The sequence below is a fragment of the Medicago sativa genome, chromosome 7, assembly GCF_051527215.1.
Source record: "Medicago sativa cultivar Bolivia chromosome 7, Bolivia_mono, whole genome shotgun sequence".
Classification (NCBI taxonomy): domain Eukaryota; kingdom Viridiplantae; phylum Streptophyta; class Magnoliopsida; order Fabales; family Fabaceae; genus Medicago; species Medicago sativa.
Genome location: NC_140755.1, coordinates 90,241,511 through 90,263,922, shown reverse-complemented (window position 1 = coordinate 90,263,922; position 22,412 = coordinate 90,241,511). Strand labels below are relative to the sequence as shown.

General features: G+C 33.4%; 3 protein-coding genes across 5 annotated transcripts; 2 read left to right on the top strand and 1 right to left on the bottom strand.

The window, feature by feature from the left end:
* Positions 1-6,399: 6,399 nt before the first annotated feature.
* On the top strand, positions 6,400-7,398 carry LOC146910074 (uncharacterized). The gene has a single exon (XM_085723547.1). The coding sequence runs from the start codon at positions 6,400-6,402 to the stop codon at positions 7,318-7,320; it is 921 nt and encodes a 306-aa protein (XP_085579673.1). The 3' UTR covers positions 7,321-7,398.
* Positions 7,399-8,803: 1,405 nt separating this feature from the next.
* Positions 8,804-11,110, bottom strand: LOC146910073 (spindle pole body-associated protein). Its single transcript, XM_085723548.1, has 3 exons — positions 10,798-11,110; positions 10,579-10,720; positions 8,804-9,125 (listed from the first exon to the last, which is right to left on the bottom strand). Exons 1-3 carry the CDS (start codon positions 11,085-11,087, stop codon positions 9,042-9,044), a joined length of 516 nt encoding a protein of 171 aa, XP_085579674.1. The 5' UTR covers positions 11,088-11,110; the 3' UTR covers positions 8,804-9,041.
* Positions 11,111-12,791: 1,681 nt separating this feature from the next.
* On the top strand, positions 12,792-21,974 carry LOC146910072 (RNA helicase family protein). Of its 3 annotated transcripts, none has more exons than XM_085723546.1 (13): positions 12,792-13,119; positions 13,260-13,306; positions 13,394-13,474; positions 13,858-14,074; positions 14,384-14,801; positions 15,064-15,267; positions 16,506-16,666; positions 17,464-17,649; positions 18,878-19,109; positions 19,377-19,576; positions 19,668-19,802; positions 20,058-20,264; positions 21,569-21,974. In XM_085723546.1, exons 1-12 carry the CDS (start codon positions 13,010-13,012, stop codon positions 20,239-20,241), a joined length of 2,175 nt encoding a protein of 724 aa, XP_085579672.1. In that variant the 5' UTR covers positions 12,792-13,009; the 3' UTR covers positions 20,242-20,264; positions 21,569-21,974. The 3 variants fall into 3 exon arrangements, with proteins under 3 accessions (XP_085579672.1, XP_085579670.1, XP_085579671.1); XM_085723544.1 differs by lacking the exon at positions 21,569-21,974 and adding an exon at positions 21,060-21,503; XM_085723545.1 differs by lacking the exon at positions 21,569-21,974 and adding an exon at positions 21,039-21,503.
* Positions 21,975-22,412: the final 438 nt, after the last annotated feature.

Below are 22,412 nucleotides of genomic sequence, written 5' to 3'. Positions count from 1 at the left end.
TGACTTGTAACTTATCTTTCACACTACAATGTGAGTGCAATATTGGCCTGGGAATCAGATTCATGTAGTTGTGTGGCACGTCTAGAGTGGGATCTATGCAAATTAATATTTGCCCGTGGGACACTCTGTCTCTACTCTTTTGGCTAATTAATATTATGTGTACTTATTTGCATTCCTCTATTGACTTCTTAGTCCTAACTTAGCCCCTGGACTGATTCTAATTTCTTTTGTAGCTATCCATATGAACGAGGCATAAATACATACGCTATTCTCAATATCTACCATGCAAGAGTTTTGTCTCTGTACAATTTAGAGATACTAGAGTAATTTGGTTGAGTCATCAGATATTAAAGAAAATTAATTCACTAACACGTTGGGTAAAACCGGACTTATCAAAGATTACCTCACGTGCACAAAGATCTTAGATAGAACACACGTGAGTATACCATAAAAAAAAAAAAAATTACAGTGAACATAAAGAACAATTATATGGTTCAACACTTCTTGTCTACATCCACAAATACAACTTAACATAATTTATTCATAGTCTCACTCAGATAATAACACTTTCGCTCAAGAGATTTTTTTTTTTTGACACGAGGTTTTTTTTTTTTGGTAATTAGAAATTGTATTGATAGGTCTAGAAGTCATAGCTCAACTGGTAAATACCGAAATTACAAGTCCGGACGTCGTGAGCCGGGTTCGAACCCGAGACCTCACAGTTGTGTGTGAGTTTAATTTCAGTTGATTACCGCTTATCTAAGACAAAAAACAAAACAAAAAAAACAAAAAAATTGTATTGATAGGATCCAACGCAATATCAAAGTGGAAAAATTCTATCCACCTCGTATGAAGGATTGAGAAAACTCACTCTATCAATTGCTTGAAAATTGGACAAAAATAGAGAACGTAGAGAATAATAACACTCGCATATCACACATCAAATAATAACTCACATTGTTCTCTTTGTAGTACTTGGTTGGAGATCAATAAACTCTCTATATAAACATCTAGGATCAATGATTCATCAATTCTCTGTATGATCACCTATATTTGAGGATTTTTCAACTCTTCGCAGGTTCGTCCTCCCATTTATAGGAGAGTGCATTTCAAACGATGACATTTAACTTCTTAACTCAACTAAGTAAGCTATTCATCCCATTATATAAGAGTACATGACTTCCATTCAAATATATAGAGTTGCCAATTTATTTAAGCTCGTAAAACTTGTCCTCAATCCACATATGTGGGGGTCAAAAAGACCTCAGGCTAAAGAAATAAGTCATTCTAAATAATAAGATATTTCTTCATTTCTTAAAGAGTACTAACCCTTAAATGTCCACCCATTTTCATTTATTTAAATACCACCTAAAAAAATAATTTTTGAAATTCCTTCTTTACTCTTTATACAATGTGAATATCAAATTACTCCTTATATTACTTTCTTATTATGCAAATTGATACCTATACGAAGAATTTAATTACTTTATCCAAACCATAAAATTTACAAATTATAAATGAAATTTAATTGAAACATTTGAATTGTCTAAAATTTTTATTTTTATTTTTCTAAAATTTCCATTACCTCTTCCAAACACATTCTCATTTATCTCCAATATAACAATGTCGGTTCATTTGGTAAGAATGTGATTTAGACCCCACTATAATATACTCCCTCCGGTCCTTTATACAAGAAACAAAAGACACAAAACATCAAAACCAAGGAAATACATTGAAAATAGTAATCTTTGTTGGAACAAAATGTGTTTAACAATGAACCTTAAAGAGTTTTGATGATAACAAGGTATTAAAAATTGTAAATTGGACTAGCTAATATTTGTTCAAGTGTACAGGACAATAATTAAAAGGTTACATTATTTATTGGTTCTGAATGAGCAAATAAAGAGCAAAAGGAATCAACAAGATTGAAGCTTAGTGTTCCTGAAGGCAACTCGCTCCTGAAGAGAAAAAGCGCTCCTGAAGAAAAGCCGCTCCTGAAGATTAATATAGTGCTTATAAAGAATAGTGCTCCTGAAGACAAGAGGTCCAGAAGCCACATTATCAGAAGCTGCGTTATCAGAAGCCACGTTATCAGAAGCTGCATCATCAAGAGCTGCCTCATCAGAAGTCATTTCACCAGAAGCTGAAGATCAACTGGATTTGCAAAAGATTCAAAGATTGAAGAATCAACACTGCAAAAGCTGTCTATTGGATTCGAAAACATAGCAGAAAATTAGTGGAACATTGCAACGGTCATTTCAAAGGTGTTTGAAGGCATGTGCTTGCAATTTGGACGAAAGCGTTGACATTGTACTATTGTACGAACTGTACAACCACCTTCTCCACTACTCTGTTTTGTGTCCACTCTACAAGACAAGAAAATAGCTCCAGAATACGGCTTCGCCTGCATAGATGTTCCTTTGGATAAGGAATGGATTTCAAATTGGTTCTTCATAGGACAACAACCAAATCAGGCAAAAGATCATTGGTGAAAGATCAAGCTTCAACAACGACTCTTTGATGTGCTAGCAATTTCACAACGTCTCTTTCACACCTCTATATAAAACACCTCTATATAAAGGAGTGAAGACTTAGAGTTTTGGCAATGCTGAACGAAAGACTCACAACATTATTACAAGTGCCAAACCTCTGATGAAATTGTTCTGCATTCACTTAGAATTTATGTGTCTCAAAGTCATATCTTAGAAATTCTTAAGTCATTGAGTCTGTATCTGATTTGTATTGTGAGCACCTCTGATTGTATATCAAGTGTTCAACCTTAAACAATTTTCTGTGTAATTTTGTTTAGTTAGAAGTCTCTTGCAGTTGTGCTTGAGCAGGAAGTCTCTTGATTGTGTTCTTGAGCAAAGGAAGTCTCTTGCTTGTGTGCTTGAGCAAAGGAAGTCTCTTGCTTGTGTGCTTGAGCAATTGTAATCAGATATTACTCTTAGTGAAATCTCCTTGGAAGTGCAAGGGGGAGTGGACTACTTCCGGATTGTGGAAGGAACCAGTATAATTGCTTTGTGTCGTTCTTCTTCTCTCTCTCTCTGTTTTATTCCGCTGCATTTAGATTCAGATTACCACTTCAGAAGCTGTCTCACTTAGCTTCTGATCAAGTGTGTTCAGTTTTAGGAGAAACGAAGAATTTTTCAAAACACAATTCAACCCCCCTTCTTGTGTTTTTTTCACCTTCAATCTTCATTTAATACACTTCTACTTTTAAAAAAATTCCATGAATACCCTAAATTAATTACTCTTTATTCCACCAACTTACTTACTTTTAATATTCTCTCTCATAATAAATAAGGGCACAAATGAAATTTAGCTTCAAACATACTTGAAACTTGGTCAATCTTCTTATAAAAAGGACCAAAAAAAAATTCACTTTTGTTTTTAATAAAAAGGATCGGAGGAAGTATGTCCAAATCTAACTATTGATGTCAGGACTATGTTAGTTGGTTAGTCTGTAAATACATCTTTGAGTTTTTTTTTTTTGACCAAAACATCTTTGAGTTTTAAACCTATCATAATCAGCATATATTATCCAACTCATATAAACTTTTATTACACAAAAAAAAAAAATACAAAACATAAGCTAAATTTGTTCTTCATAATATAAAAACTATATCAATATCAATATCAAATAATGGTAAGTCAATTAGTGCCTAAAGTCCCAAGCAGGTGGCCTGTCTATAAGCTAAATGTCCCTTGGTAGGGCACCTAATCCCTCGTTTAGTTAAAGCAAAGATGATCAATTATGTCATGAAATTAACTGTTGAACATGATTGTCAAGCGGCCTGCAATTTCTCAATTTGCCAAGTGTCAATACATATGATGGAACTCACTCTACCAATTTTTTCCTCAAAAGTGAACGCTAAATTAGAATCAAAATTGGTCCTTAAAGTCAGTTGCAAAGGATATGGGAGGAGATATCAGTTTCTTGATCAAGCAACCATTGTTTACTTTTTCCTAACATAAAAAAGTGGTTTGTTTAAATTCTAGGGGCAAAAGCTATTAGAATTGATTAAATAGATAGATAGTTACTTATAACGGTGACCAAATTTAACTTTGATTGTATTAAACACAATTATTCCAAACCGGGAATTATTGAAAAAGCCACACTTGGGGGTTGGCTAACATGCTGTGATTCAAGAACCGTGAATCTGAAGATGGATATGTCTTGTTCTCAATTAATGTTTCGAATGAGAAGGACCCCACTAAGTTAAGACCTTAATTGTGACTTTCACCTTTGATCTGGCCAGACTTCTTTCCTCCTTTGCTAGATATAAAATATATAAGGGTTTGTACCCATAAATTAATAAGTGTTATGCTAACTAATGTTCTTAAAAATTGTTTTTTCTTAATGTTTTATGTGTTGATTATACGATTCTCAATATAAATTTTGTACTTCAATCTGTTTTAAAAAATATTTATTAACATTTCTCAAAATATAAAATAGAAATCCTAGTTTTTTTAATCAGGAATCAAACTCTAACCCTATTTTGAATTAACTAAATTTTTAATGACTAAAACAATCCTTGAACATAAAATAAAATAAATGAAGACTTTGAAATTTTTTGGTGCAATCTTTAGTTACCTATAGTCTTCTCTTATGAAAAGTGTGAATGATATCCTCTCTTGTTTGATGTCAAAATATATACGTAATTCATTTTAAAATATATAATCTTATGCATAAATCTTTCTAATCTAATCTTTTTAAATCTTTGTAACAAGTGGTCAATGGTTCAAAACTAACTTGTGTAAAGAAAAAATCTATTTAAAAGGAGAGAACGTATATTGTCTGTTAAAAAAAATCTCTAAAGGAGATTAATCATTTCTAAGTGGTCATGGATATTTATTATACTAATACTTAAAAAAAATTTGTCTTTGTTATCGTTTTTAGTGTTTGTATGGTAATTCCGCGACAAGAATTGACTTTGTGTGAGTTGTTTTTATAAAATTTATTATGGATGAAAGTAAGTTAAATGTAAAATTATTTATGGTTGGATGTATGAGAAAATCAACTCTACAATCGCTAGAATCAATTCTTCAAGTAGAATCAACTCTACAAGCATGTATGAGAAAATCAATTCTACAATCTCTAGAATCATTTTTAACCTTTCAAAATTGAAATGAAACACACACTTAATTTAAAAAGAAAACATACATTTACTTCCTTCTTTTCAAAAGAAAAATTCACTTTAGTCAAAAAAAGAAAAATCCACTTAATTTAAAATATTATAGAATGCTCATATTACTTGCTAATTTCATTAAATATTTTTATGATAAATAAACAGAAAGATAACCTTCGAATAAAATTATAATAAATTTCTCATATCATTTTTAATTGATCTTTTGTTGCTGATGAAATCAGCATGTTTCCTTTCACAAGAGGCAATCTGTTCAACCAAGGAATATATTTACACACATGCGTTGATTAAGTCATTTTCACTAGCTCATGAAAAATGTTTTAACCCTATACATACATATATTGCACCGTCCTAGTGATCAAATTAACATTGCTAAATACTGTTAAAATCATACAAATTTCATTTCAAATTTGTATAACTGTTATCATTTTAACTACTAACCTTGTTTTTTCATACTCCATTATACCAGTTTCATACTAACATCATGTGGTGTTCTGTTCATCAAACTTTTTTCTTAAAAACTACGTTTGTTTTGATGAACTTAATGATCTTATTGCAATTATTTTCAACAGTTTTACCACTATGTCTGCTCTCAGCAGCAGGTACATAATTATAAATTATTCATAATTTGGCTTCCATCAATTTTTTTTTTTTAATAATTGAAAAAAGAGACAAAGACAGCAAGGTTAACTCTGTATAAAACAAATACCATTTTATATCTTTATGCAACAAATACACATCCAATTGCCATGCTTCATGCTTAGCAGCTTATACAAATTTCTTCTACTCTCTAGACTTTATCCATTCCTTAGCCTTTTCTTGCTACCCCATGTGCTAAAAGCAACTTTTCTTTCTAACAAATTTTCAAATTACAATATTTTTTTTTTTTGTTTCTTTATTACTTTAGAAATCTCATTATAGAATTGACAGACAGGTATATCAAATCTCACTTTTTTCTTTCTATATCTTTTTCTCCTTGCATCTCATTCCAAAGAAAAATACACAACCAAATGAATAAAAATGAAGTCTTTTGGAGCTGATATTCAAGAATTTCATCCATGGTTTCTTGTTGGATTCACCTTGAATCAGCAAAAGTAAAAAAAAGTTTAGGTGACTTGAGTTTGAGGCGTGACCTCAATGCTCAAATAACATTTACATAGGTACTTACAAATCATTCATCGAAGAGATCATCAAATCACGGTTTTTTCGTTAGATAAAGATTAGATTTTTTGCTGTTGGTAATTCAGTCATGAAGGAATTTCCATCTTGTTTTGGAGAAAATGGTGTTCAGGTTGCAGATTCATCTTCATCCTCTTCAAGTAGCATAAGAGGGCCACAAAATGTGGTTACTTGTATCTATCAATGTAAATTAAGAGGTCGTTCATGTTTGATTACAGTTTCATGGACAAAGAATTTGATGGGCCAAGGCCTTAGTGTTGGAATTGATGAATTGGGAAATAGTTGTTTATGCAAGGTTGATATAAAGCCATGGTTGTTTTCAAAGAGAAAAGGGTGTAAGAATTTGGAAGTTGAATCTAGTAAAGTTGTTATACTTTGGGATTTGAGTTATGCTAAATTTGGTTCTGGGCCAGAACCATTGGAAGGGTATTATTTAGTTGTTGTGTTCAACAAAAAGATGGTGTTACTTTTAGGAGATCTGAAAAAGGAAGCATGCAAGAAGATTGACAGTGACAACAATGTTAGTGGTAATAATTCTGATGCAATTTTTATTGCAAAGAGAGAACACATTTTTGGCAAGAAATTTTACTCTGCAAAGGCTCAATTTTGTGACAAGGGTAAGGTACATGATGTGAGAATTGAGTGTGATACACTTGTTGGGACTAATGAACCTTGTCTTGTGATTAGAATTGATAGCAAGATAGTGATGCAGGTGAAGCAGTTGAAGTGGAAGTTTCGCGGTAATCAAACTGTTTTGGTGGATGGTTTTCCAGTTGAAGTGTTTTGGGATGTTCATAATTGGCTCTTTGGAAATGCTATGGGAAATGCTGTTTTTATGTTCCAAACTTGTATTTCAGCTGAGAAATTGTGGTCAGGTCAATCTGTTTCAGATCCTTCTCTTTTGACATGGGCTTATTCACATCAATTTAGAGATTCTCAGTTGCAAGGTCTTGGATTTTCTCTCATTTTGTATGCTTGGAAAAATGAGTAGTTAAATACAAGAGTTGAATCTTATTATTATTATTATTATTATTGACTATTGAGTAATGAAATGATATTTTGATTGCTAGACTCAGTTTTCAACAATTATGTGATCAGATTATACGAAACTGCTAAATACTTTTCATTTTTAGTTCTTCTATAATTCTCTCTTTTTTCTTCTCTTGGATTCAATTGCAAATATATTCAAGCAAATATATTCAAGTTCTATATTAGCCTTTTCTTTTAGCACATTAGTGATTCTGCTTTCAATTTATAAAGTCTAGAATTTGCTTCTGCAGAAATTGGTTGTTAGACATGCATTTGGATCATCTGCAATTGCAATTGCAGCATCTGATTGCAATCCTTCTTTAAGCACAAGCTTTTAATGTTTGTTTTATATTTTCATTTACCACACCAAAATTTGTAATATGATTATTTGACTTTGAACAAGACTGAATTCTTGTTGATAGTTTCACTTTCACAATCAGAAAGAACATTTTCAAGTTCCAATCAACTTTTTTCTCAAGACTTGAAACAGATTTTGTTCGGTCAAGTTCTATTAATTCATAGTTATTTAGGTGTTTCATGTAAATAACTAAGGTTGGAATTTTGTTAGAACAACAATCTGGTTTAAAAGAATAAAGAAACAAAACCAGAGAATACACAATGTTGAATTGTTGAATAACGAAGTTCGGTCAATTGTGTCTATGTCAGCAACTGTCTGGGTCTGCTCCAAGGGTAGGTCTCTCTTGCTTTGCTCGATCAACCATGTCCTCTTAACTAGGAGTCATACTCAACAAATTTCATCTTACTTTTTCTTTGACGTAAATTCTAACTCTATTTTGTTGAAAAAAACACCAACTATAAGATTAATTTACCATGAACGGGATAACATGAAATTCTTAATTCTCATCATAATTGCTAAAGAAATTCTCCTGTATTTCTTTGGAGGGTGCTGAGTTGTCAAAAGTTTTCATCAATTTTCCCTCAATACAGCAATGCATGGAAGAATGAATATGCTACGGAATGATTCTGCCCTGCCCTCTATTGAAGGCGTGAGACTGAACAATCATGATGGTGGACTCTGCAATAAATTGTTTGACTGTTTCTAACCCTTTTTGCACGTTACTACTATACTTTGAAATTTAACTTCCCACTTCTTTTGCTTTTAATAGTAACTTTTATTCGGTGAATTTTAAATTCTGAACATGCCCCACAAATCAGTATGAGTATATGCTAGGGGCCAAAGCTTGTGTGTCAGATAACTTGGATAAGTGCTACATACTTATAACAGAAAAATATTCATTTTCACAAATCCAAATCCAAGGAAAAATTCTCAAAGTTTTAACCAAATCACAGGTTCATGTACATGCTCACACACGTATGATAGGACAAGGTCAAATAATTAAAACTAAATTCTCGTTGGCTGTTGCCAACACATCTCAGTTGTTAGATAAAATTGAACAACTTATATTTTGACTTTCTCAGATGGATTTGTTGACCGCAGTGTTTTTTGATTGCATGAAATCCTAGTCCAACATTTTTACATAAAGTGTAAGAGAAGTGTTATTTGTCAAGACTAGCACTTCACCATATGATCTCCAAGCTAATTTACAGAAATAATGTGAATAGAGGCCTTAACAGCTACTGTTCTGTTGACTAAATATAAAATACAAGTAGAGACAAACAGAAAGAAAGATGAGCACAAGTGAAGAGTGGGAAAAATTGAAATTACTGATTCTTCCTACGACCAAAAGTGTCTTCAACGCCGTCTGTAACCTTTTCTCTGCGCTCAGCAATCATCGCTGAATATGCCTGACAGTTAAAAAAAATATTGGAGTATAATTTTACTTGATAAAGATCAATATCACAGCTTATTGTTTTGCTATGTTTCAACTGAATGTAAATGCAGCTTAACCTACACTCGTATTACTGGTGTTAGATAATTATATAAACGCACAAGAACATAACAATTAATCACGAAGTTTGACCAATTGTGTCTACGGTCGGAATAGCCAGGTGGCTGTGGTAGTTTTTATTATGTACTGATGTTCAAGGTTAAATGGTACAAGCTATGTTTTTTTTTTTTTTTGGTAACAAAAGCGCCGAAACCTAAACAAAGGAAAACTACAAGGGAATTAAACAAAGAGTAGAAACTAGAATAGCATCACCAAGAATTAACTAACTAGTCTGTGTATCAACACAATGAGTAGCCTCACAATAAGAATGACATATGTTGATTTCCTTATCCATCGCAAGAAGATTCTGAATCTTTTGGATCAATCTCCACCCTCACAACGTCACCACCACTCAAACTTCTCACAACCACTTCTGAATCTACACAAATCACTATGACCATAAAACTTCTATTTTGTGCTACTCGCAAACCTTTAAAGACGCTACTCCACCACAAATGCATTACAATAACTAAGAAGGTTAGAGAAACCGCATATCCAATTACCATTTAGGCCACAAATCAATCCCCCCATGACCAGACACCAACCCACCTCTACTCTACTCGCACCATCTGTGTTCATCTTCACCCAATCTAAAGGTGGGGAATTCCATCAAATAGAGACTTGCACTCTATGAGCCACATGCAAGACTAATAGGATCCTTTCTTTGTGTACGAAAGAATTTCCAAAAACTTTTCCCTCTGCCAACTGAGGACTATTTAAAGAATAACCAAAATAACAGCTTTTAACAACCACCGAACAAACTTATCAACTAACTAACTTCTATTAAGTAACTCTTAATTACTCTAATTACCCTATATTCTATATCCCAATTCCTAACAAAGACTCTACACTCTATAGTACTACTGTCCAGATAACACCTACTACACTCGAGCGTCTACTCACTTATCAGCAATATGGGATCACACTCAACGGGCAACAAATGATAACTTTCTAAAAATGTAGTTGTTTTTGGTGTGAACAAGATATCCTTTGTGTGCAATTGCAAAGACTAATCCTTCGAGCCAGGTATGACCGCAATTGGTGGCAAAGATGTCCCTTAAGAGATTTAACACCTCTGCCTTCTCAGGGTTTTCAAACCCTGAACCTCTGGTTAAGCTGGAAGAGATCCCTTACCATCTCATCCAAGTACTCTTAGGTCTAAAAAGGTAGTTATTGATAATAATACTCAAGCTTATGCAGCCAAATTAAGCGCATAAAGTACTAATAATGCCTTAACTATTACTCTAAAAATAACAATCTAGTTAGTAAAATGAATTAAAATAGAGAGTACTAGAAGATATCACACGAACCTTAGGATAAGAATATAGAAAGATGTACCACCACGCGAATATGAGTAAAGATATAGCTGAAGTTACAGCGATAGAGTTGAAAATTAACCAGCTAATGGAAATTATTGAAACCCCAGTTAGCGTAATTGTCCATGGTTGACACCTAAACAAAGCATGACAAATACATTAAATTCAGTTCCAAAAAAAAAAAAAAAATTGAAAATGAAAAACAAACTGTACCAAGAAGGTTTGGTGTCCCAAACAGATTCGTATTCAAGAGATAGGTTATTGAGGTAACCGTCCATGTCATCGACCACAGCATTGTTTTCGTCCAAGAAGAGAGGATTGTCTGGTCTTGAGTCACTGGGATTGATACCAAAGAGTATGGATTTTTTGTTGATTGAAGAATTAGAGAAAATGGGGTTAAAGAAATTGTGGGTGTGAGAGTGAGTTGTTAGAGTTGGAGGAGAAGAGGAAGGTCGACGGTGGAGGAGGGAAATTGGGAGTACCAAGAGAGGGACCGTCGTCATGTTAACTGGTCACTGCAATTATTATCTTTTCTTTTGTTTACCAAATTATTTATAATATCCCTCTCTTTTTTTTGACAAAATTATACTATATCCCATTTTTTGAATAATTATTTTATGACAACTTATTACAACTTACGATTTATAAATCACCTAAAAGGTCCAGGGGGACTTGGTTTATGAGACATAGAATTCAACTTGTGTATGCTCCGTAATCAAGGTTGGAAACTTCTCAATGAATATAATCATCGTCCAAGATATACTTGGAGGATCATTTGGAGTTCCCAAAACTTTATAACTTTGGGTTATAGATGGGAAATTGGTGACGATTCACAATATGGAATATTTGATGGTACATGACTTGTTGAATTCAGATATGCACTCTTGGAAGGAAAATGTAAGGATCTATTGTCATCTCGCAATAATTCCATTATTATGAGCTATGTTATGAGGTAAGCAAACAAAGTAGTTTATAACATAGTTAAAACTTCTTTATTCTACACTAACCTCATATATTCCATGATGTACAATCCTATTTTGCACCCGTTTATCGTTAATGACATGAATTAGTCTTTTGCTTAATAAATGAGTTTTTATTTGAGTCAGGTATCAATATGACACTAAATTACACATTCGGAGATAAAAAAAAGAGTAATGATATTTTGACATCCATTTGATGACAACTTTGTTGACAACCTTGTTTTTCTCACATCTTATTGGTCAAAAACAATGGAGAGAGAAAAAGGAAGAGAGAGGATAACAACATCATGTGAGTATGAGAGAGAAAGTTGTCCAAAAGTTGCCAAAAAGTGGTTGTCAAAATATCATTTCTCATAAAAAAATGTGGTTGTCCTTACTTAAAACAAGTTAAATACATAAATTTGAATGACTCTTTCTAGTCTCACCCCATATAATTCTAGTTACACCCAAATTTATTTAAAATTTTACAATAATACTAAAGTTGTCTTCTTCATGTAAATTTCTAAAAACCCTTCTTTCATTATCATTCTAAACCCTCCCCTTTTTCACCCACAAACCGCCATGGATATGCAATCAATACCTACTAAAATCGCCAATTAAATCAACATCTCTTCCATTGATACGTACTCGATTCATACAAGTAAGTGAATTTCATAAATTTCTTCGAGTTTCTATTTATCGTTTGCTCTATGATTTATTTGATGTTGTTAATTTTACCATGGATGTTTATCGTTATTGTTAATTTCACGTTTGTCTATCGATTTGTTTGATTTAATTTTACGTAGAAGGGTAACATAATTTAAGTTTACATAGGTCTTACGTGAATTTAGTTTACGTACATATTCTAAAGAGGAATAACATACACGTAAACTCGGTTTACATGAACTTAAGTAAACTGAGTTTACATAAACTGTGTAAACTACATTAGTTTACTTAAATTATGTAAAATCAGTTTACATAGCGTATGTAAACTCAGCTTACATAAACTACGTAAACTGTGTAAACTCTTATTGTAAACTCAGTTTACATAGTGTATTGTAAACTTAGTTTACATAAACTGTGTAAAATCAGTTTACGTTAGTTCACTTAACTTATGTAAACTCAGTTTACGTAGTGTATGTAAACTCAGTTTACAAAAAATAGTTTATTTTAATTAAAGAGTATATTAGTAATTTTAGGGTGTAACTTGGATTATTTGGGGTGTGGGTAGTATTGTCAATTTGAATTAACTAATTTCTAACCTATTCCTTCACCTGGTGAGTCCACGGCACAGCTCCGAGCGGCGCGCATACATCTCTGTCTGTCTTTCATACTTCTCAGCACCACCGCTGCACCGACTACCGCTTCTCCTCCGTCGTTGCCGGCTCGCACAACGCTTCTGTTGAACAAACTAATTTGATACTCTCTCATTTGCTTCTTCCTTTGTTAACTCTGGCAAACAACTCATGGTGTTTGGTCAGAGAGATCGTAACAAGCCTTTTGTGGCTCGTCGAAATTACCAACCCAATGCTAATGCCAACGCCAATCGCAATAACCAAACCCATTCCTCTCCCTGGTATTACTTTTCCTAATTCATTTCAATTTTTACTCCTTTTCAACTATAATTATTCATGCTCAAAAGGGTAGCAGAAAAAGACCAAATTTTGAATTGGGTTTTAGTTTTTTTTTCTTTCTAATTTGTTAATTTTATTACAGGAGACAGAAAATTATAGAGCAGAGAAAGTCACTTCCTATTGCTTCGGGTATTGAAATTTGTTTGATTTTTGTGTTTTGAATGTTCTTACTTTCATATTTATCATGTGTGACCGTTGGCATTGTTTTTATTGTAGTTGAGAAGAGATTAATTGAAGAGGTTCGGAAAAATGATATTTTGATTATTGTTGGTGAAACTGGAAGTGGAAAAAGTACACGTAGGTTACATCTTATCCTATTAATCAATATGTTTATGATTATATCCTTTATAATTTAGGGTATATTTGGATTTACTTATCTGATTATTTACTCGCATAAGCACCTGTGAGAATGTTTGAGAGTTTTTATGAAAACAACAAATAACATGTTCATAAGCTGTTAGATTTGAAAAGAGCTTATAGCTTATATGAAAACAATTTGGCTTTGTTTTATCTTTTGTTTAAAAATAATTTATGTTGTATGATAAGCGCTTATGTTGTACTTGCATAATTTAGCTGTTTATTAAAACATGCCTTAGGTTTTTAGGAAAAGAAACGAAAAAAGGAATTTTAGAGATAGCGGGTTTTCACTGTGTTTATGTTTATTGCATTTTACCGTGTAGAGATTCCACAATTTTTGTTTCATACTGGATTTTGCCATGACGGAAAAGTTGTTGGGATAACTCAACCTAGACGTGTTGCTGCTATCACTGTGGCCAAGCGAGTTGCCGAAGAATGTGGTTGTGAGTTGGGCCAAAAGGTTGGGTACTCTGTTAGATTTGATGATTCTACTTCCAACTCAACAAGGATCAAATATATGACAGATGGGTTACTTCTGAGGTACAACTTTTTTGTAGCTTTGATTTCTGGGAGTGTTTCCTATCAAGACATGATACTGTGATTTGTTTTTTCTTTTCATTCTTGATGTCAAACTATAAAAATACCATATCACTTTTTTTGAATCAATTGTATTCAACGACGGGTGAGTAACATCCCCTTCCCCGTCGTTGATGCAGGTTTGAGATAGTTATATGATTTGAAGTAGTTAAGGAGGTTTCAGATTAAATATTTTGTTTTTCATGGTTTGTATTTGTAAGTACTGTTTTTCTTATGGTAAAGTTAATAAGCATTTTTTACTTGTGTTTACAGGGAAGCATTGTTGGATCCTTATCTTTCCAAGTATTCTGTTATAATTGTCGATGAAGCACACGAGAGAACTGTCCACACTGATGTCTTGATGGGCTTGCTAAAAAATGTGCAACATGCTCGGTCAAATTCTATCAAAGATGGTTGGAACCTTGATAATGAGAACAAGAATACGAATGGTTTCATGTTGGATAAAGATAATGGCCAGAATGACAGTTTTCTTAGAAAAGACCACCGCGAAAAGAGTTCTCCGTTGAAGTTAATCATCATGTCTGCAAGTCTTGATGCTCGTACTTTCTCTGAGTACTTTGGTGGTGCCAAAGCTGTTCACGTTCAAGGGAGACAGTTTCCTGTGGATATATTTTATACTCGTCATCCAGAAACAGATTATGTAGATGCTGCCTTGATAACAATTTTCCAGGTCATTGGTTTAATCAGTACATGTAATAATTTAATAACGTGGTTTAACTTATTTTTTTGTAAGAGACCTTAGCTCCTAATAATATTTTTTTGGGACAGTGGTTTTTTGGTATGCATTTATGGTACATGTTTGTGCACTGCCTCAGTCATTCAGACATACTGCTACACACACACACACACACAAGATTATAACATTGTGGTGATGGCTGAGAAGTTAAGTTCATATAATTGTCACTTAAAGTCATGTGTCTTTGATGTTATAGGTACATCAAGATGAGGCCCCTGGTGATATACTAGTATTTCTGACTGGGCAAGAAGAGATTGATGCTGTTGAACGGCTTATCAAGGAGCGACTTACAAAGTTACCTCAAGAAAATCAGAAGCTTCAAGTTGTGCCTATATATGCAGCTCTTCCATCTGAGCAGCAAATGCGAGCCTTTGATCCGGCTCCATCTGGGTTTCGCAAGGTATCCTGTAGCTATGCATATTATCCTTTGTTAAATTATCGTATTACTTCTGTGTAGAATTCAATAGAAAAATCAGGAAAATAAGTTTAATTTAACCAATCATTATTTTTTTATTTAATTTAAACGGTTGACATTTCCATCTAGGTTTTTATTTATTCTCTTGAAGCACTCTGTTTCCCATGACCATGTTAATTTATAAAGTAAATGCTGGTTCCTGATTGCCGCATTTAGTGCCTCAGCGTGTTTAGAACATATGCTCGTGCTTTGATATTTCATATTTTGTTATATGGAAGTTTCATCATTGGAAGTTCTCTTAGACACATATGACTTATATAATGATCATCTTCTGTTAGAAGTTAGAACTGGTATCGAAAGTAGAAAAAGTAAGATCGAAAAATGAAAATTGCAAAGGAGTGGTTCTTGAATTGATAACAATATGCACCCTGGCCAGTATATCATAGTGGTGGTGGATACACCAGCCTCGGGTTTCAAGTACCTGCAACTTCCAAATTCTACAATCCCCACAAACTCACCACTTTCTAGTTCCACCTGTATTTATAAGTTATAACTCCCTCTTCCTGTCTCTCCTTGATTAGTTATTCAGATGAAATGTATTTCCTATACTGTCCCCTGCTCTTCCTCATATCACTATAAATTACTAGAAGTTTCCTAACATCTTCCATTTACATTCATGATTTGTTACCTATAGTCTCTATCATTTGACAGTGTTGCCATTGTGGTCCAATTACTCTGATGTCAAATTTAGAACTAATTTTTTTTTTCTTCCAATGTCATTATTTGCTTTGTTGCTTCTAACAGTGGATCACTTTGGTTGTAAAGTACTATTTGTATCGTTTTTATACCGTCATACTTACCGAAATGCACCTACCAGTATCTATGTATACCGACCTATTATTTTCCTTTACTTATAACCTTCATCGTGTAATATGTTACCATCACCTATACTCCTTTCGGAACTATGCCTTCTGAACTGGCAACAATCCCTATAAATAGTACATGGATATACAAAACAGTGTCTGCTAGGAGTAGGACCATATTTTTTTCCCATAGTAGAGTGTCACATTTTTAGTTTGAGCCTGTGAATAACAATAACACCAATCAAGCCTTTAATGTGAGCTAATTTATATTCAAAGTAACCTCTGATATTTAATATTTATCATAGCAGGTAATCGCAATTCTTAAATTGTATTCAACTTGGTACTTTGTTGTTTTGTTAGGTGGTATTGGCAACTAATATTGCTGAGACATCAATTACAATTCCTGGAATCAAGTATGTAATTGATCCTGGACTTGTAAAAGCGCGTTCCTATGATCCTGGAAAAGGCATGGAATCTTTGATTGTAGTACCTACATCCAAGTCCCAGGCATTGCAAAGAAGGTATGGTGCTGGATTATGTTTCAATCTGTTTAATATTTGATTCTGTTTGATGTTTAATTGCTGCTGCAATTGTTGGTTGAATTTAGTTAATGTAATGTAAATGAAGTAAGTTTGGTTCAGTTTAACTGAGGATGACTTCCTTTCTCATTTCAAGTTCAGTTTATTAATGGATACCTTTGATTTTCCTCAAAAACATGTATTTTCTTAACAAAGGTTTTTGAAATGTGAATCTAGCATCATTATTTCTAGCACTTGTTTTTTGTTAAACATGGCGAGGCATAACAACAATTAAGCAAAACCTTATCCCACTGGTTGTGGTCGGCTATGAGTCAAATGGTGTCATAATTCAAATGACATCATAATCAAAACCATTGATTTCCCTCAAAAACATGTATTTTCTTAACAAAGACTTTTGGAACGTGAATCTAGCATCATTGTTTCTAGAACTTGTTTTTTATAACACATACCGAGGCATTACAACAACAATAATAAAACCTTAATCCACTAGTTGGGGTCGGCTATATGAGTCAAATGACGTCGTAGTTCCCTATCATGTGATAAGTTCAGAAATAGATTCTCTACTTCTAAATCTCTCTTGATGGTTTGGCCTATAGTTTTTCATGGTCTCACTCCACCTTTAACCATTGGACTGTCCTCTATCTAGCAAACTTTCCTTGACAGTGTCGTGTGTGTGCACTCGTCCATCTTAACCTTCTCATTATGTGACATAGGTAATATATTTAATTTGATTTTGCTATAAGAGTAGTGCAAATTGATTATCTATATTTTGGTAACAGTGGGCGTGCAGGGCGTGAAGGACCTGGAAAATGCTTTCGGCTATATCCAGAAAATGAATTTGAGAAACTTGAGGATTCTACAATGCCAGAAATTAAGCGTTGCAACCTTTCTAATGTCATTTTGCAGCTTAAGGCTTTGGGTGTTGATGACATATTAGGGTTCGATTTCATTGAGAAACCTTCAAGGTGAGAACCTTGTCAAAATTTTGGTTTGACAACTTCACTACCTATGCATATTTGTGGATAAGTTCTGATTGCTTATGTTTTTAAGGCTAAATTACTATGTAGATTTTAAAGTTTCACTTTGTTTTTAAATAGGTTCTTACACTTCAAAAAAATTAGTGTCTGTGATTCTAAAGATTTTTGTACGAGGGTCAACTACCAAGTACTATTAAGACAATGCAAGCTTTTGCTTAATTTGGAGACCCATTTGAAAGCATAGATAAGCTGAAGAGTTTGAGAGATATCACAGTTAAAAAGGCCCCTATACACTTAATCTTAATTTTCAAATAGGTCCTTATAAGCTATAATTTTGCTAAAGTTAACAGCCATTAGGGAGTAGGGATCTTATAAATTTGTCTAAACTATAAGAACCTATTTGAAAATTCATGAAACTATAGGGATCTGCAGACTAATGAAGACTATTTAAAATAAAATATGCATGTCCTGAAAGCTTTTTTTTCTAACTTCTGCTTATCTTTTAAAAGGATTTTAAGTCACTTGAAAAGATGCTATTATCTCTCTACTAAGATGATTCCTTCAACCTATATAGGTCCTTTTGATTAACCTTTGATTTCTTTTTGTTGTAATGTGATCTAAACTGGAGATAAAAAATCCATTTGAATATTAGGTGCTTTAATTCAATTTTTCTTGGTCATGAAAAATAAAATTATTGAGGATTGACTATATTGTATTCATATACCGAAAGAATAAGAATGACATGACATTTGTATTGACAAATAACCAAAAATCTATAAAAGTGTCATATATATTATTAATGCAAAAGTACTTTTAGGAATACTTGTATACTGATGAAGAAACTGAGAAGAGTACATAGACAACACCTAATAAAACCTTGCTTGGACCAAGATCTTGCACCTTAAAATCAATCTATAAAGATAAATTTCTATTACAAAATATTGAAAGTGGGCTTTAGTGAATTTTTTTGGACTGAATGGAGAAAATAAATAAAGGATGTAGATAATCTATTCCTTTGCATCAGTTATTAATAGTGAGTTCAAATATTTGAAACTTCTATTGATTCAGTTTCTTTAATGTCAGTTGTCTCGTCCATTGTACTCCAGAACTAAATTAACATTTTTTTAGAGTTATTCGTTTCTTTCTTTATTTTCGAAAAGTAATATCACTGAGCAACATATTACTCAAAGCTTGTACCTGTCACATGTTTTAACAGGACAGCTATTATAAAATCATTGGAGCAGCTATTTTTGTTAGGTGCTTTGACAGATGACTGTCAACTATCTGATCCAGTTGGACGTCAAATGGCCCGACTTCCCTTGGACCCAGTTTATGCCAAAGCTCTTATTTTAGCAAGTCAGTTTAACTGCTTGGAAGAGATGTTGATAGCCGTTGCAATGCTTTCTGCGGAATCCATATTTTATTTTCCGCACGAGAAGTGCGAAGAGGTTTGAAGAGTGAATTCGGATTGTAAACCATTCCTGTCATATTCTATTATTCTATTTCGGTGAAATGTAAATACGAGCATAAATCATTGATTATGTGCTATGCCACTCTATTGGTATATTCACAGTTTAACAAAATATTTGAAAAATATCATACGGATGGTTTAACTATATGCGATTGGTAATTACCGTAGGAAGATTCTAGTCTTTATTTGACGTCAACTTGTCTTCTCTACACTAACTTATTGTGCTTCTCTGATTTATGGCCAGGCAAGAACTGCAGCTAAGAGCTTCGCAAGTCCAGAGGGAGACCACATCACTCTGATTAATGTGTATAGAGCAGCTACTGATTCATTGGAGAAGAGAACTATCGAAACTAATAAAACAAAAAATGAAAAGGATTTTAGAAAATGGTGCAAAGAAAATTTTATAAATAGCCGTTCTCTTAGACATGCTCGTGACATTCACAGGTTGTTTTATTGTGTTTAAACTTTACTTCAAGGCATCTATAATATCCTTGAGACATTTTATGCATTCTAATTTCTGAAATGCCTTTTTCAGGCAGATTCAAGGACATGTTCAACAAATGGGTCTGAAACTTGCTTCTTGTGGAGAAGATATGCTTCAATTTCGCAGATGCCTTGTTGCTTCCTTTTTCCTCAATGCAGCTGTGAAGCAGCCAGATGGAACCTACAGGTATCCATTTTAACTTCAAAATTCTTGGGCAGTCCCGCTAGGGTCGCTTGCCATCTAATTGGAATCATTACATGAAAATATCGTTTAGTTTCGGGATTTTTCATTGGTAATTATGATTCGCTAATTGGAATCCTGACCTTACATGCATATACACTCTTCAAATATTTTGCTTTACACTCTTCAAATATTTTGCTTTTTTGTTTTTACTTATACTTTTATGATAAAAAAGACTCTTACTGCTTCTTTACACAACAGGGCTTTGGCAAGTGGTCAGGTGGTGCAGATCCATCCTTCGTCTGTATTGTTCCGGAAGAAACCAGAGTGCATAATATTTAACGAACTGATTCAAACTAATAACAAGTATGTCCGTGATTTAACCAGAGTTGACAACCTATGGTTAACTGAACTGGCTCCTCAGTTTTACGCTATGCAGAATTGAGTTCTTGATGGGGCTTTGCACAGGTAATTAAGATTATTGTTATTTTGATATATTTTTAATTTTGGTCTTGACCCTGTTGGGTGGTTTTTGTGTATGTATTATGCGCAAATTTTATTCCATGACTTCATGTGATCCTCTATCACCGTCGTCATTATTGATCTGAATGTGGCACTCTGTTTTTTCACGTGTCTGATTATAGCTGCTACACAGCTAGAACACCAGAAAACTATCCAGAGATGTTTATCTCACACCTTGCAATAATATAATGGTTCTGCTTTCTGCCTAGAAACATTTTCAGTTCAATAAAACAGTAATTTCATGTAAATCAAATTGCTTTTTGTTAAATCTTGTTATGAAATATAATATAGTTGCATGAGCTAGCTAGCATCCCTGTACCCCCAAAAATAAATTCTGCTGGACAAAAATATTCAGTTCTGGCTGTAATAATTGCAAAATTTTCTCTATTCTTTCTTCATAAATTTAGGGGTTGAAATATATTATTGGGGAATTAGTCACTTTAGTCCCTGAATGGGAGAAGATTCGTCACTTTAGTCCCTGAATGAAGAGAAATTGCAAAACAGTCCCTGCATGGTCAATTTCAGGGACTAAAGTGACTAACGGAGTCTACATTCAAGGACTAAATTGACTAACGAAGTTTGCATTCAGGGACTAAATTGACTAACAAAGTCTACATTCAAGGACTATTTTGCAATTTATCTGCATTCAGGGACTAAAGTGACGAATCCCTTCCGATTCAGGGACTAAAGTGACTAATTCCTTTATTATTTTAATTGAAGGGCATTTATATGTTGGAACAGATAGGTGCAAGCTTCAGATTATGTCCGACCACTGTTTGCAGTGGTAGCATTTGTGGCTTTCAGTGACAAAAACTTTCTTTAAGGGGCATGTCTTTTGTATTTTGTAACCACTGATGTCTAAAAATGGAGATGCCACCGAGTACTCCAATGACAGGCCCCCTTTGCTGAATTGTTGCCACCTTATTTTCTCTTGAGCAGCTTAGGGTACTGAGATTCAAGAATGCAACGATGTTTGTGGAAGGATGCATCTCATCTTACAGTTGAACCTCGTTGTAGTGGTGGTTTAAACAATGTAATTGAATACACAGACTATGACATTGTATATTTAATCTTACCTTAAAAATTTTGAGGGAAAAGAAATAGATGATGAGTTGGCAATTTTCCAGTAGATGTCAATGAATTAATATGAATTGTGTGATTAATCTGAAAAATCATTTTTTGAAATCTGCATATTTGTATACCCTTCATGGCAGTTTCAAAGTGACGATACTGTTTTTTTTTTCTTTTAGGCGATATTTGAAGGATTTGGTGATGCAGAAAGCACACAGTTTCATGCTGTAATACATCAAAGCCGTTGATATCAGATCGGACAGTCTAGATTATCCATCAATTAAATGATCTCAGCCATTGATCTAAATCAGACGGTCCTTATTTGTAGCTCTCAATCAAAGCAAACCAGTGTGGCACGGAGCCTGTGAAAAAATATTGAAAAAAAAAGTCAACAAAAATGTACCAAACCTTATAAATGAACTATTGATATAATTGAACCAGATAACAAACTAATATTTAATCTCACTTGCTGCCACCATTTGGAGTTGGTTGCTGGCATTTGGGAAGTTTGCAATAGAGGTTGGACTCTTCAATGTAAAACAGTTATTTTTGTTAAATTGGAAAGTGCATAATTAGATATCGAAATTGTTAGGTTGGACGAAGGAGGACGCCTTCGTCCAGGTTTGAACCTAGGACCTTACAGTGTGCGTGTGTGATTTTTTTTTTTTTTAATTACCAAAAGCTAATAAATATTATTAAAAAATCAACAAATATATATTAATTTGATATCTTGTAGTAATGGTAAAATATAGATGTATTAGAATTTACTATATGTGTTCAATTTGTTCTTATAAAATCAATATGAAATCAGATCGAATAATATCTGGTTTTTGTGCGATTTTTTTTCCGATAAATTTGTGGTCTTTATTTGTATTGATTTTAAATGAACATTTATTTTAAATGAACATTTAAAATCTCTAGTGTTAAAATTTTAAAACATTAACTTATGAGAAGTCCACAGTGCGGAGGTGTGGATTGGTTTGATGATGATTTAAGAAAGCTTGTTGGTGACGGGAAAGTCAC